This window comes from Canis lupus, chromosome 8 (genome assembly GCF_003254725.2).
Source record: "Canis lupus dingo isolate Sandy chromosome 8, ASM325472v2, whole genome shotgun sequence".
Classification (NCBI taxonomy): Eukaryota; Metazoa; Chordata; class Mammalia; order Carnivora; family Canidae; genus Canis; species Canis lupus.
In genome coordinates, this window is record NC_064250.1 from 29,197,814 (window position 1) to 29,214,162 (window position 16,349).

Below are 16,349 nucleotides of genomic sequence, written 5' to 3' on the forward strand. Positions count from 1 at the left end.
TTATTCATGAGAGACAGAGAGAGAGACAGAGACACAGGCAGAGGGAGAAGCAGGCTCCATGCAGGGAGCCTGATGGGGGACTTGACCCTGGGTCTCCAGGATCAGGCCCTGGGCTGAAGGCGGCGCTAAACCGCTGAGCCACCAGCGCTGCCCTAGGTTTGTTTTAAAGAAGAGAAAGTTGAGGCAGCCTGATGGCTCAGAGGTTTAGCGCCGCCTTCAGTCCACGGCCTGATTACGAGACCTGGGATTGAGTCCCAGGTCAGGCCCCCCAGAGGGAGCCTGCTTTTCCCTCTGCCTGTGTCTCTGCCTCTCTCTGTGTGTCTCTCATGAAGAAGAAGAAAGAAGAAGAAAACAAAGAAGTTATTACAAGATCATTTTTTAAAAGAATTACATTTTTTAAAAAGATTTATTTTAGAGAGACAGCATAAGTAGGGGGGAGAGGCAAGAGGGGAGTAGCCAAGGAGGAGAGAGAGAGGGGAAATAGACTCCTCACTGAGTGGGGCACCCCATGCAGAAATCAGAGCTCGTGACCTGAGCCAAAACCAAGAGTTGGACGCTTAACCGACTGAGCCTCCCAGGTGCCCCTACAATGTCATTTTTTTTTTAATAGGCTCCATGCCCAGCCTGAACTCTCCAACCTGAGATCAAGAGCCTAGCTGAGATCAAATCCAATGCCTAACCAATCGAGCCACCCAAGTGCTCCTTTAAAAAGTGATTGGAATGATAATATAAAACTCAAAACGCATTTACAATTACCATTTCTTAATTTGCTCTTCAGCACAGTCATTGTGTCTGTTTCACCTCAAAACTTTTTAGAAACTTGATTAAGCTCTCTTAAATACACAAAATAATGTTTTCTCACCTTCTAGAAAATCTTCCTTTGCTGCTGGCTTTGTATAACACTATGTATCCTACTTCAAAACTAGTAATACCTTCACCTCAAGTACCATAACTGGCTTCACCCAGAATATCACAAGAATATAGCTGTTCTATTCAGAAGCAGCAAAAATGAATTTTATACACTGATAAAAATCCTGAGAAAAACGATGATCTACCAATTGAGAATCACTCAACAAGGCAAGTGTAAGAGCCAATTATACATCAAAAATACTTAACAAATTTTGTATGTATGTGTAAAGCAGTATATCTTAATGCAGTAACTCTTGAAAGTACTTAGGTTATCTAGTATGCTACAGCACAGCTTGTCTCCACAGTAATAAGTTAAACTATACTATGTCAACTGTAACTGATATAAACACAATGTGCACAGGAGATTTCAAATATCAAGATATATATTTATATATTCCTCCAATCAAAGACTGAGTAGAAGCATAAAAACTTTGATTTTAAAAGTAAAATGGTCATCTATAAAATCACTACAAATAAATAATGAAAAGCAAATGAAAATGCTGGTGATTCATAAAATAATGGCTTATTTTCCTTATGTGGCATTACAATTTATAAAGAAAGTTATTGAAGTTCCCTACATGTACATAATGAAACTTTAGAACAACTTTCCATGTATTTTACTCCCACATCAAAATCTGAAACCCGCACCTGTTCTAATAAACATTTCTAATTTTTTAGAATGGCAGCCTTAGTGTTTCAAACATAGCATTAGACAACTAAATGCAACACACACACTCACACATAAGAATAATCAGCCTGGGGCACCTGGGTGACTCAGTCAATTAAGTGACTGACTCTTGATTTTGGCTCAGGTCATGACTTCACGGTTGTGAGATGGAGCCCCACGCCAGGGTTGTGGAGGCTGCTTAAGATTGCTTAAGATTCTCTCCATACCCTCACTCTCAAAACAAAAACAAAAACAAACAACAACAACAACAACAACAAAACCATCAGCCTGGCACTTGCCATGGTAGGAGTTAGCAAGCATCACCATAAGGGGGACTTGTTTCATCAGCATTATAAAACCATTCAAGGGGTAGATCATGTTCAACAATATGTTCTAGTAGTCAATTTTTCCAAAGTTAATTTTCAGTTATGCTCCAGGTATAGTGTAACCACCTTCTTTTATTTGGTATATTGTGACTTTAAAATATTTTATCTAGATTTTAAGAGGCAACACACTATAAATACAAACCTCAGAAAGAAAATCTAAGGGGGGAATACTATAAAGTCATTTTCTCTCTTGCAGTAGAAAAGACATTTCTTTCTTTATTCATAAATCTAGCCTTTTTCAGAAGTCAAGAACTATTTAGATTATGGTTCCATAAACCAATAAAGGTCATCTAGAATACTTTTAGTAATATACGTCAATTTTTCAAAAACACTTTGCCAGCACTGAGTAATGTATAGAATTATTGAATCACTATATTATATGCCTAAAACTACCACTGTTTGTTAGTTATACTAGAATTTATAAACTTTTAAAATTAACTTAAAAAAATTTTGCTAGAATTCTGGAAAGAATTATTGCTGTGTTCCTCCCTTATTTAATAGATCCAATCATGCTGTGCTCTGTTCCACATAAAAGTAACACTATCTGACACTCAAATTTACATCATTAAAATTGCAAATGGCTAAAACATTAACTGAATCAATAAAAATCTCTCTTGACTAACAGAATGCTCTTCAAATTCAAGAAGTAGTTGAGTATTTAACCTACAAAGACACCATTTGTGTATTCTAAGGAACAAAACTTAAGGGTTTCATTATTGTGAGGCTGAGTATACAAACATTGCTTATTCTACCAAATGGCCTTTGGAGCATTCACCTGCTCCATGACTCCAGGAGTCACAAAAAAAAAATCAAGTATTTCAAAAAGCTTTCTGCTAGGGAAAACACTATGTCCCTCTTTTTGCAATGATAGCTTCCTTACACTCTAGAAAATATAAGCACAGAGAAAGGGGATACACTATTAATACTCTATTTAATCTTTTCCTATTAGGGCCACAATTCCTTCTTAACTATTTTATTATGCAATTCTAAAATGTAATTATTTACTTTCATTTTTTAAAAAATTTTAATTGTTGGGAAACCCCGGTGGCGCAGTGGTTTAGCACTGCCTGCAGCCCGGGGTGTGATCCTGGAGACCCAGGATCGAGTCCCACATCGGGCTTCCTGCATGGAGCCTGCTTCTCTCTCTGCCTGTGTCTCTGCCTCTCTTTCGCTCTCTCTGAATAAATAAATAAATCTTAAAAAAATTTTTTTAATTGTTTAAAAAGTAAAAAAATGACAAATAGAAAGTTAACCAAATTAACTTATTTTTAAGTACCACATTTCAAAAATAAGTAACTTATTAGTAACAATTTGAAACAAATAGGAAACAAAATGTTACTTTTAAGTGGCTTAGATTTCTGTTGCATATTTAAGAAATAATATTCAGGAAGGAAGGAAATACAAAATTTGTTTAGCATTCTCATAACTTCATAAACCAGAAGCAAAGTTTACATTAGATAATCTCTGGTAAGTCAACATTTTGTATTAAATTAGAAGTACACAGATGCTTTCTGGGCACATGCCTTATTTTTTAGTAATATTTTTCTGTTGTGCTAATATACAGTTTGTCCTGTTCCGTTTTATTTTAGCATCCTCTTAAAACTCCAAATTAGGTAGTGTTAACTATTGCATGTCAAGAATTCACCCTGTCTTTAATGATGGCAAAAACTCTTCAATCCTAGTAAGCTATTAACAAAGCTACTAAGCAACTGGTTCTGACACCACTGCGAACTAGCCATGCAAACTGACCAGACCAGATATCATAGGCCAGTGTCCTCTTGACCTCCAAAATAAGACTTTAGAACTCCATCACACCATTTACTTATTCCACCTAGTTACTCATCTACCAAACTCAGATTTTCCCTCATTCATTTCACAACTAGATTGAAACAATCACAGGCACACTTCCTTTTATCATGCTTTGCAGATACTCTGTTTTTTTGTTGTAACAAACTAAAGGTTGTGGCAGCCTTTGTACCTGCATGGGTCTCTGCCTTTGTCTTATAATAAAAGAAGTATCTATTTATCTCAAACCAATCCTGTTAACTATGCTCTGCTGCCCTACTCACCTTCTAGGAACCATACACTTCTTACACTGGCTCCCTAGGTATCTCATCCATTACCGCGGCTTTAAATGTCATCTATACATTTTATCTACAGTCCAAACTTCTGCTTAGAGTACCAGCTTATACATCCTACTGCCTATCTCATTTCTCCATCTAGATGTCTCACAGGCATCTCAAACTTCATATATCCAAAACTTAACCCAATTTTCTCTTATCTCTACTATTACTAAATAGCACTAACCATCAACCCAGTTGCTCAAACCAGATTCTAGAAGTAATAGATCCTTCTTTTCCCACCATTCCCCACATTTATCAGCAATCCTTTCAGTTTAACTTCCAAAAATCTCCAATTTCCACTAGCATGAACCCATTTTGTTTAGGTCACTAGCATCTCTTCCACTGATTACTGCAATAGCCTGACTAGCCTCCTGATTCCATTCAGCACCTTCCACACAACATCCAAGGTGATCCACTTAACACTCATGTCATTCTCCTGATGAAAATAACAGCTTCTAAATGCACTCAAAATCCAAATACCTTATCGTAGTCTACAAAGGCCCACACACTATGGCCCATCTACTCCTCTGAATTTATTTTATGCTACTCTTCCGTCTGCTTCAACCACACTTTCCTTCTTTTCTCCAAGAACTAATAAGTAAGCTCTATCTTGCCTCAGTGGCTTTGCACACACTATTCCATTCTGAATGCAAATTCTCTTATCTTTCTCAAATTTTAGTTTAAATTTCATATTCCCAGAGAAGTCGTTTTTAGCCACCCTAAGATAAACCTTCCAATTGACCTATGTCCCTCTGTTATTCTCTATTTCAGTACACTGTGATATTGATGATCAAAATTTGCATTCATTGTTTGTTGTTCATGGGAGGAGTGTCTTTCTTCCCAATTAGACTATATACTCTAAAACAAAAACACTGTCTATTTCAGTCACCACTATATTACTGCACCTAGCATGATGCCTGGCATACAATACCTGAAAAATGAATAAATCCTCATATTGAAAAATTTAACGATCCTTCATTACTACCCCAAGAATGTATTGCCCCAACAGGCAAAGTATCCTTAAAACATCAAGAAAAATAATATGTAAATTAATTTTAAAAATCCACTTTGTCTTCAACTTCAGAAGTAAAACATGCTTCTATAACAACCAGAAGCACAACAGAGATTTCCCCTAGATGTGGAGAAATCAAACTGAATTGACTTCCTCTTCTTGCTCACATCTTCTAAAAAGGATGAATTACTTTGTCGAAGGCAATCCCTTTTATGCAAAATGATTATATTCCAAAAATTCATTTTTTGGTTTGAAAGTTCAGATTTGCCACAAAGAAATATCATAAACAACAGTTAGGTTCCAAATCAGACTGCTGCCCAAATCTAAAATGACCCAAAGCATATTACTAACAATATTATATCACACTAAACAGGTATCACAAGGTTTTTTGGAAAATATATGGTCAGTGCTTCAACACAAGATGTAAGGAAAACTGCTAGCAATAGCACCTGCAGAGTGTGGGTTAGAGAGGGAAGAACGAGAACACGGTTATTAAGTTGTAAGGGAGACAAGGGCTTCCGTCTAACTAACGGCACTGGGCATCTCCCTAGTCCTCTTTCCGCAACTCCAGGAACTAACCTACCTTCTTCCTCTTTCCCAGCTGTAATTTACTGTGTTAAGGCAAGGTTTCTTACATTTACTAAGCTACCGACAGTAGAAGCTTTTGTTTCTGCTTTCCTCTCTATTTGCTAAAACAAATACACAACTCTTCTAATGTTTCTAATGAGATGTCATTGCCAATAATGTGTAAAGACAAGATCTACAGGTAAAATTAATGCTTAAATAGGTTTATTGGTTTAAAAATGATATCTATGATGTTATCTCTAATATTTATTGAAATTTAAGGACAGCAGATCTTTTTTTTTTTTTTTTTTTTTTTTTTTTTTTTTTAAGGATAGCAGATCTTAATTTCACCATTCAATCACATATTCTTTTGTCCTGAAGAACTCCTTACTCTCACCCCTTTAGGTCTCCTTCCTCTCAAACTTTTAATTTCAGAGGTAAGGATGCTGAAGATCCTCTTCCCTTAATTTTAGGTGTGCCTTCTTGTTCTGGTCTCTTTAATTACTCAGATCTTCAAAAAGGGAAAGGGGAAGTAAAATGAAGACTGTTATTCTTCAGGTACACAATCAATAAATTAATCCATAAACATTTTCCAAGTACCTACCATTTGCCACACTACACTTGGCCACTGGAATATAAAATTAGCAAGTAAGAACTCCCATCCAAGAGACATACATAGTCCAAGTAAGGGACACAGACAAGTAAAATGAGCTAAAAAGATAAAAGAACAAAATGCTACAGAAGCAACCAACTTTAATGTCAAAGAGGAATGAGGTTCTAAAGATGATGTTCTACCCATCTTATGAGATGTGGGACTTCCAACATGTGCTAAGAGGAACAACCCTATAAACAATGGAGTCTCCAAATCAGATTGTGATGGGATTATGGAGAATGAATTAGGAAGAGTCTGGCAACAAGACATTTACTGCAATACTCTGGAAGCAGGACCTGACCTCAGGAAGAAGCTAAAGAAAAAGAGCCAAATATGAGAAACATGTCTAAGAATCACAGGTCTTAACAAGATTGACTATCGATGAGAAAAGATAGCTGGCTGCTTCTCCCCCTGCCTATGTCTCCGCCTCTCTCTCTGTGTGTCTCTCATGAATAAATAAATAAAATTTAAAAAAAAGAAAGAAAGAAAAGACAGCTGAAAGGCGAAGAGAAAAGCTAGAAAGCTCCTAGCTTGAGAATTAAACGGACAGTGACAAAAGCACTAAGATTTGTTTATTTAACATTAAATATATGCCAGGAGCACTTAATACACTATCATTTAATTCTCCCAAAAATCCCAAGTAGAGAGGTAGTTCCGGTTCCGGTGCGGGGACTTTCGTTCCTGGTGTTCAGTTGTCGCAGTTGGTGGGTAGTAACTGAGCCAAGATGCTGCGGAATCTGCTGACTCTTCGCCAGATTGCCCAGACGACCATAAGTACTGTTTCACGCAGGCAGTTTGAAAATAAAGTTCCAGAGAAACAAAAGCTATTTCAGGAGGATAATGGAATACCAGTGCATCTAAAGGATGGAGTAGCTGATGCCCTCCTGTATAGAGCCACTATGATGCTTACAGTTGGTGGAACAGCATATGCCATTATTAGCTAGCTGTGGCTTCTTTTCCCAAGAAGCAAGATTGACTTCAGTTCATCTCAGCAGGCAGTTGGTTCAGTTTCATTCAGCTCTCTATGGACCAGTAATTGATAAACTCAATATTTATTGACTTATACTAACTGCCACCAATAAAGCAGTCTTTACCATGAAAAAAAAAAAATCCCAAGTAATAAATACTGTTTAATCCTTGTTTCGGGAGATGAGGAAACCAAAGGACAGAGGAATTATATAACCTGGCCCAAGGTAAAAAAAAAACAAAAAAAAAAAAGGCTAGCATATACAGAAGTGAGATTTTGAATCCAGATTAGTGTGACTTCCAAACTGGCATTTTTGGGATACCTGGATGGCTCAGCAGATGAGCTTCTGCCTCCAGCTCAGGGTGTGATCCTGATGTCTGGGATCAAGTCCCAGATTTAAACTCTCCTGTTTCAACAATCTCCAAGAAATACTAATTTAAAAACGCAAGACACAGAATGTTGTACATCATGAGCTCCCATCCCAATTGTGGGGGAAAAAAGGGGAGGATAACACACTAAAACCTATGCTCATATGTGCATAAAATATCTTTGTAAGGAAATATAAGAAACCTGTAGCAGGGTTGCCTCTGGGAGAGAAGATCAGGTGTCTGGGGTTGGGAGGTTTACCTCTTTTTCTACTCTAAGCCCTTTGATATTGTTCTAATTTCTACCATGCACTCCATGACTTTTTTTTTTTTTTTTTTAAGGCTGGAAACAAAATAAGACAAAATGGTAATGGTTGCTAGTTTGGGGTGGAAGGAATGTGGTTTTATTGTATTGGTTGCAATTTTCTGTAGTTTTAAAAATGAAAGTTGCAGGGGCAGCCCAGGTGGCTCAGTGGTTTAGCATGGTATTCAGCCCAGGGCATGATCCTGGAGATCCGGAATCAAGTCTTGCATCAGGCTCCATGCCTGCTTCTCCCTCTGCCTATGTCTCTGCCTTTCTATGTGTCTCTCATGAATAAATAAATAAACTCTTAAAAAAAAAAAAAAAGAATTAGCATTTTTTTTTATTTTAAAGATTTTATTTTTTATTTGAGAGAGCACAAGTGATGGGAAGGGCAGAGAGAGAGAGAGAAAGAGAAGCAGATTCCCTGTTGAGCATGGAGACCAACATGTGGCTCGATATGAGGACCCCGAGATCATGACCAGAGCCAAAGGCAGATGCTTAACTGATTGAGCCACCCAGGCACCCTTGAAGTGACATTCTTTTTTTTTTTTTTTAAGTTTTTATTTTAAACACCTAGTGCTCATCACAAATGTACTCCTTAATCCTCTTTACCTATTTCACCCACTCCACACCCACCTCTCCTCTGGCAACCATCAGTTTGTTCCCTAGAGTTAAGTCTGTTTCTTGAATTGTCTTTCTTTTCCCCCAATGCTCATTTGTTTTGTTTCTTAAATTCCACATGAATGAAATTATATGGTATTTGTCTTTCTCTGACTTATTTCACTCAGCATTATAGTCTCTAGATCCATCTATGTTGTTGCAAATGTCAAGATTTTTTATGCTTTTTTACAGCTGAATATTATTACATTGTGTGTAATATATACACACATATATATATCTCACATCTTCTTTATACATCCATCAATCCATCAATTGATAGACACTTGGGCTGCTTCCATATCCTGGCTCTTGTAAATAGTACTGCTATAAACACAGGGATGCATACATCCCTCTGAATTCATGTTTTTGTATTCTTTGGGTAAATAGTGACATTCTTAAATACCACTCCATTAACCAAGATAAAGTTATTCAGAAGAGAAGCAGGTTTGGATATGTTAAATTGAGGACAAAGGACTAATGTTAAGATTCATTCACATTTCACAGTAAAATCCTGATGACCATCCTACACATTTTATATAAGAAATATGTATTAGGAGTAAGATAGAGTAGACATCTACAGGGAGATAAAGAAATTATTACATACAGTGCAGGGGTGCCTAGGTGGCAGAGTTGCTTAAGCAGCCAACTCTTAGTATCAGCTCAGGTTGTGATCTCAGGGTCTTGAGACCCATGTTGGCTCTGCACTCAGTGCAGAGTCTGCTTAAGACTCTTTCTCCCTCTCCCTTTGCCCCTCCTTCTGCATGCTCGCTCTCTCTTAAAAAATATTGATAAATAAATAAACACACACACACAACCAAAACAAGAACGGGATACCTGAGTGGCTCAGTCAGCTAAGCATCTGACTTCAGCTCATGCCATGATTTCCAGGTCCTGGGATCTAGCCTGTGCTCAGCAGGGAGTCTGCTTCTCCCTCTGCTCCTCCCACCTACTCATTCTCTCTCTCTCTCTCAAATAAATAGTTTAAATTAAAAACCCTTACAGTGGAAACACCAGGTCTTGCCAGAGCGAACAATGAGAAGTGAAGTATGCTTCACTTGATGATTTTATTTCCTCCCTTCCCTTCCTTAGCACCTGCCTTTCCTGCCTCAGAGATAAGTGACCTGTACTGGTAAGAGCACTATTATGTGGTAGATCTCAAAAAATTTTTGTTGTTGTTAAGGAATGTTTTAAAAGACTTTATTTGAGACAGAGAGAGTGTGCACACACAAGCCATGGAAGAGGCAGAGAGAAGAGAAAAAGAAGCAGATTCCCTGCTGAGGAAGGAGCCCCATGTGGAGCTCAATCCCAGGACCCTGAGATCATGACCCGAGCTGAAGGCAGATACTTAACCGAATGAGCCACCCAGGCACCTCGATTTTTTTAAGGTAGGTTCTATGCCAAATGTGAGGCTTGAACTCACAACCCTGAGATCAAGAGTTATAAGCTCCATGAATTAAGCCAGCCAGGGTGCCCTGATTCAAGAAATATCAACGGCAAAGGGCTGCAGCAGAGAGTAATATACTGGTTAGAGTTTCAACAAATTTTCCATTAAGTCTGACTTCACCAGATCTTACTGCAACATGTTTAATCTGTTCCTTTCCCCCACCAGTATCACAGTATCACAGGGATGCTATCAAGCTTCTATAAAGTAGGACCTGAAAATGTTCTTAGAAATCAACCCCATCTAGGAACTCCTGGGTGGCTCAGTGTTTGAGTATCTGCCTTCAGCTCAGGGTGTGATCCCGGGGTTCTGGGATCAAGTCCCACATTGGGTCCCCACAGGGAGCCTGCTTCTCCTCTGCGTCTCTGTGTGTCTGTCGAGAGAGAGAGAGAGAGAGAGAGAGAGAAAGAGAGAGAGAGAGAGAGAGAGAGGGAGGGAGGGAAAGGGAAAGAAAGAGAAAGAGAGAAAGAGAAAGAGAGAAAGAGAAAGAGAGAAAAAGAAAAAGAAAAATAAAGAGAAGAAACGAAACTCAGTCTAAATTCTTCCTATAGATAAGGAAATCAGGTCCATTGGGGTTAGTGGTTTGCTTGAGCCCCAACAATTCCTCAGTGGCAGAGCTAAGATTAAAATTCAGTTCTCACGGACACCTGAAATGTTAACTGAATCGATAGTCAGCATGAAAAAAACGGGTTCACAGACTAAATTTATGTTCATTCAGCTCTGCCCAAAGTAAACATGCTTCGCAGGCACAGAAAAACCTTGTCCACCAAAGAGACTGCTATTTCATTAGGATCTCCAAGAGCTACACTGAAATACTCAAACGATTCCATTTCTTTGTTTTAATACTATCCATATACTGGAATAGCAATTTATTGATATATAATGGACCTCATCCCTACCATACACTTACCAGTTCATTACCAAGAAGCTAATCAATTCAAGATCTATACTAAGGGAGACACCTGGGTGGCTCAGTGGTTGAGCTTCTGCCTGCGGTTCAGGGCGTGATCCCAGACTCCAGGATTCATAAGGAGTCCCCCACTGGGCTCCTTACAGCCTGCTTCTCCCTCTGCCTGTGTCTCTGCCTCTCTCTCTGTGTTTCTCATGAATAAATAAATCTTTTTAAAAATATATATATATATACACACACTAAGGAAGCTAAGAAATTATTCCAGAAATTTATGAACTAGACCATGGAAACTATAATTCAAGTGGTCTTAGGAGGTCCTGCCTAGAACCAGCCAAAACTACACAAGTCTTTCATCATCAAGTCATTCTCCCAACAACAAATGTGAATGAAGAAATATTTAAACAATGCATGTCTTTAACTGATAATAGCAACTACAAGCATACCTCATTTCATTGTGCTTCGCTTTACTGCATTTTTTATAAATTGAAAGTTTATGGTAATCTTGTGCCAAGCAAGTCTATCTGTGTCATTTTCCAACAGCATTTGCTCACTTTCTTCCTCTGTGTCACATTTTGGAAATTTTTGCATTATTTCAAACCTTCTCAGTATATTTGTTATGGTGATCAGTGAGTGACCTTTGATGTTACTATTGTATAATTATTTTGGATACCACAAACCACACCCATATGATGGCAAACTTAATTGATAAATATGGCTGGCGTGTGTTCTAACTGCTGCCTGGGCATTACCCCATCTCTCTCCCATTTCTTAGCCTCCCTATTCCTTCAGACAAAATAATATTAAAATTAGGCCAATTAATAACTCTATTATGGCTTCTACATGTTCAAGTGAAAGGAAAAGTTGCACATCTCTCACTTTAAATCAAAAGCCTAGTGTTGAAAACTGAGATAGGCTGAAAGCTAGGCCTCTTACACCAACTTGTAACGCAGAGGAAAAGTTCTTGAAAGGAAAGGGCTAGTCCAGTGAACACAGGAATGATGAGACAACAAAACAGCTTTACTGCTAATATGAAGAAAGTTTTAATGGTCTGGACAGAAGATCAAACCAACCACAACATTCCCTTAAGCCAAAACCTAATCCAGAGCAAGACCCTAACTCTTCTATTCTAAGAAGGTTGAGAGAGGTGAGGAAGCTGCTGAAAAGTCTGAAGCCAGCAGAGGCTGGTTCATGAGGTTTAGGAAAGAAGCTATCTCCACAGCATAAAGTACAAAGTGAAGCAGCAAGTGCTGATGTAGAAGCTGTAGCAAATTACGCAGGAGATCTAGCCAAGATCATTAATGAAGGTAGCTACACTAAACAAATGTAGCCAAAACAGCCTTTGTATTAAAAGATGCCTTCTACAACTGCCATAGCTAGAGAGAAGCCAAAGCCTGGATTCAAAGCTTCACAGGAGGGATCTCTGGGTGGCTCAGCGGTTTAGCCCCTGCCTTTGGCCCAGGGCGCTATCCTGGAGTCCCGGGATCGAGTCCCACATCGGGCTCCCTGCATGGAGCCTGCTTCACCCTCTGCCTGTGTCTCTGCCTCTCTCCCTCTCTGTGTCATTTCATGAATAAATAAATAAAATCTTAAAAACAAAACAAAGCTTCAAAGGACAGGCAGTCTGTCTTGTTAGGGGCTAATGCAGCTGGTGACTTGAAGCTGAAGCCAATGCTTACTTGATTACTCCAAAAAATCCTAGGGCCCTTAAGAATTACTCTACTCTGCCTGTGTTCTATAAATGGAAAAACAGAGCCTGGAGGATAGCTCTCTATTTACAATGTGGTTTAATGAATATTTTAAGCCCACTGTCCTTCTGAGTTTGGGCAGACTCCCATTTTAGCCTTTGAACTTTCAGTGTCATGAAATATCTCTGAGAGTTCCTTTAAAACAATTTTTTTTGCTGGTGTTACTTTCTATGAGAATCTTTATCCTTTTTGTCACATCACTTTCCTCACGTATGTCAATAAATCTGCCTTTCACTAAATCCTTTAGGCTGCATATATATTCTCTCCAACGGCAACAAGTACCCACTGTCCCATGGTGAGCTATTTTCTTTAACTGTTCATCTATGTTTGATTCACTTCGGGTATTTTATCTTTTTGTTTCTTTGTTGCATATTTATCTTTGTTGTCCAATTTCTTCTTTCAATGATCCATTTTTATAAAACAGCTCATGAGTTTATCAGTGGGAGACAAAGAGGCAACACAGCTACACATTTTGCTATCTATGCATGAAGTGTGAAACAAATACACAAGTAACAAATCACGGACAGACTCTGAAATAAGTGACATGACTAGTCATGATGCACATCTGTTATTTACATAATGAGCTGGGGACTGAAAAATGAGAAGTTTTCACTTCATGCAATTATTCATAAAGTATGGTGGTAACTAAAATGTAAATCCTATTGTCGGATGCTACTTAACTAAACTGTGATAACTGAAATGTGTATACTCAAAAAGTGTGCAAAGCACACTTTTGGTTTCCAAAAATCTGTCTTTTATTTTTTAAGTCTTTTATTTTTTTTATTTTTTTCTTAAGATTTTATTTATTTATTCATAGAGATGCAGAGAGAGAGAGAGGCAGAGACACAGGCAGAGGGAGAAGCAGGCTCCATGCAGAGAGCCCGACGTGGGACTCGATCCAGGGTCTCCAGATCACGCCCTGGGCTGCAGGCGGCGCTAAACCGCTGCGCCACCAGGGCTGCCCTGTTACAGTCTTTTAAAAATGCTTTTAATCTGTAAGCAAATGCTGTGTACTGCTTCAAAGTTTACATATCATTCAAACTGCCAATATATTTCAATTAAAGTACCCCATTCAGTTTTAAATTTAAAAAATTATTATTTTACATTAAGACTTCAATGACTGACTAAAGCAGATAGACCAACCAATTAAAGAAAACATTTAGAACCTAAACTGATAAAAGTAACAAATTGGTGTATCTTTGATATAGCTGTAGTGACTGAGAATTTAGGAATTCACTCATCAAAACAGTATTGGGGCACCTGGGTAGCTCAGTTGAGAGTCCCAACTCTTGATTTCACCAAGTCATGATTCAGGGTAATGAGATCAAGCCCGGGACAGGCTCCATGCTCACTGGGGAGTCTGCCTGAGTTTCTCTCTCTCCCTCTCCTTGTGCCCCTCCCCCTGCTTGCACTAACTCTTTCTAAAAAATAAATCTTAAATAAATCTTAAAAAAAAAACCCAGAATCAATTAAACTTACAAATTGCCTCTTGAAGTTATTTACAAGCCCAAGAGAATAATGTTTACAATTTCAATTTGTTACTTTATACTGAAAAATATATTAACCCAAAGTAGCTGAGAAATTTTACCAGATAACATGCATGCAATTACAGAATGCCCACAAATAAAAGATATACCAATTATTCATTTCCAGAAGGTGGATAACTTTCTATCCAATCTGGAAGGCTTACTATTGGTTCAACTTGGCTTATTTCCTACGAGATTTGACTGGGGAGTCCATGAAATACCAACATCTGACAAATTCTGAGAGTAACACCAGGGTTGAAATCACCAGTTAGTATCTGACTCTCAGAAATACTAATTGGATTTGTCTTTTAAAGGTGATGAGAGGCACCTGGGTGATGCAATCAGTTCAGTGTCCAACTCTTGGTTCCAGCTTAGGTCTAATCTCAGGGTGGTGAGATTGAGCCCCATGTTGGGCTCCACAGTTAGCAGGGAGCCTGCTTCAGATTCTCTCTCTCTTACTCTGCCCCTCCACACTGCACACACATTGTCTTTCTCTCTCTAAAATAAATAAATCTTAAAAAAAAAAAAAAGAGCGGGGGAAGGGTGATGGGGAACCTGGTGGCTCAGTCAGTTCAGTGTCTGCCTTCTGCTCAAGTCATGATCCTGGGTTCCTGAGATCCAGCCCTGCACCAGGCTCCCTGCTGAGTAGACTGTCTGCTTCTCTTTCTCCCTCTGCCCCCTCCCTCGCTTGTGCTCTCTCTCCCCCCATCTCAAATAAATAAATAAAATCTTAAAAAAAAAAAAAAAGTAACTTAGAATATCTTATTGGCTTTGGCATTTTATTTTTTTTATTTAAGATTTTATGTATTTATTTCAGAGAGAGAGAGAGAGAGCGCGCGCACGAGAGAGGGTAAGGTCTGAGGGAGAAGTAGACTCTCCACTGAGTGGGGAACCCCACTCGGGGCTGGACCTCAGGACTCCAGGATCATGACCGGAATCGAAAGATGAAGCCCAGTTGACTGAGCCACCCAGGTGCCCTGGTTTGGCATTTTAAATTTATCTCAGAAAGTACTGATAAATCTTTTTTTTTTTTTTTTTTAAAGATTTATAGGGGATCCCTGGGTGGCGCAGCAGTTTGGCGCCTGCCTTTGGCCCAGGGCGCTATCCTGGAGACCCGGGATCGGATCCCACATCGGGCTCCCGGTGCATGGAACCTGCTTCTCCCTCTGCCTATGTCTCTGCCTCTCTCTCTCTCTCTGTGTGTGTGTGTGACTATCATTAAAAAAAAAAAAAAAAAAAATTAAAGATTTATTTATTTATTTATGATAGACATAGAGAGCCTGCATGGGCAGGCTCCATGCAAGGAGCCCGACGCAGGACTTGATCCCAGGTCTCTAAATTCACATCCTGGACTGAAGGCGGCGCTAAACCGCTGAGCCACCGGGGCTGCCCTCAGCACTTATTTCTTAAGCCTGTCATGTCACTGGCTTCCCCAAGACTGCTCTTCCATCATCATTAGACTTCTTTCAGTTCCTCAAATGGCCACCCTCTCTCCTCCACTTCTCATCCTCTCCTAACCTGTTGTTCTTTCATCCCATGCCTTTAGGCTAACATCCTCTACCACTACTGGTTAACTCCCACTCCACCTTCAACTCTCAGCTTAAAAGTTATTTCCTCCAAAAATCCTTCCCTATATACCAGGTGACATTGCCCAGCAAATACTCCAGTAGCTATTTCAATCATCATAACACTCATCACACTATAGCAATTACTTACTTAAAGATTGTCTTGTCCCTATGACTGTAAGATGAGAATAAGGAATGAGCTAATTTTGTCACTTCCTGTCTCTCCCATTCATAGTATACTGTCTAGCATTCAGGAGGTTCTCATTTACAATATTAAGTGGGTGAGTGAAGGAATAATAGAGAATATCATCTCCTCACTGACTGAACTTTTATCTTTCCTCTCTATAATCTTACTTTCTACTTCTCCAAGCTGTTATCCAATACATCATGAACAGTGCAATCACAATCTAGAATGCCTTTCTTCCTAACTTTTCACTCTGGCCCTCTTCAAATAAGACTAGTCATTGCTCCTTCTTCTAAATTTCCGTCATCTTCCTATACCACTTTTTTTTGGCACTTCACAACCAGACTATCAACTCAAAGCAATCTTCTG

The 16,349-nt window shown here is 38.9% G+C and overlaps 2 protein-coding genes across 9 annotated transcripts in view; one reads left to right on the forward strand and one right to left on the reverse strand.

Annotated features, from left to right (window-relative positions):
• FERMT2 (FERM domain containing kindlin 2) overlaps nucleotides 1-16,349 on the reverse strand; it is an 80,504-nt gene that overhangs the window by 51,711 nt on the left and 12,444 nt on the right. The window lies entirely within an intron of this gene.
• Nucleotides 6,971-7,272, forward strand: LOC118355483 (cytochrome c oxidase subunit 7A2, mitochondrial-like). Its single transcript, XM_035719852.2, has one exon. It carries the CDS (start codon nucleotides 7,039-7,041, stop codon nucleotides 7,255-7,257), a length of 219 nt encoding a protein of 72 aa, XP_035575745.1. The 5' UTR covers nucleotides 6,971-7,038; the 3' UTR covers nucleotides 7,258-7,272.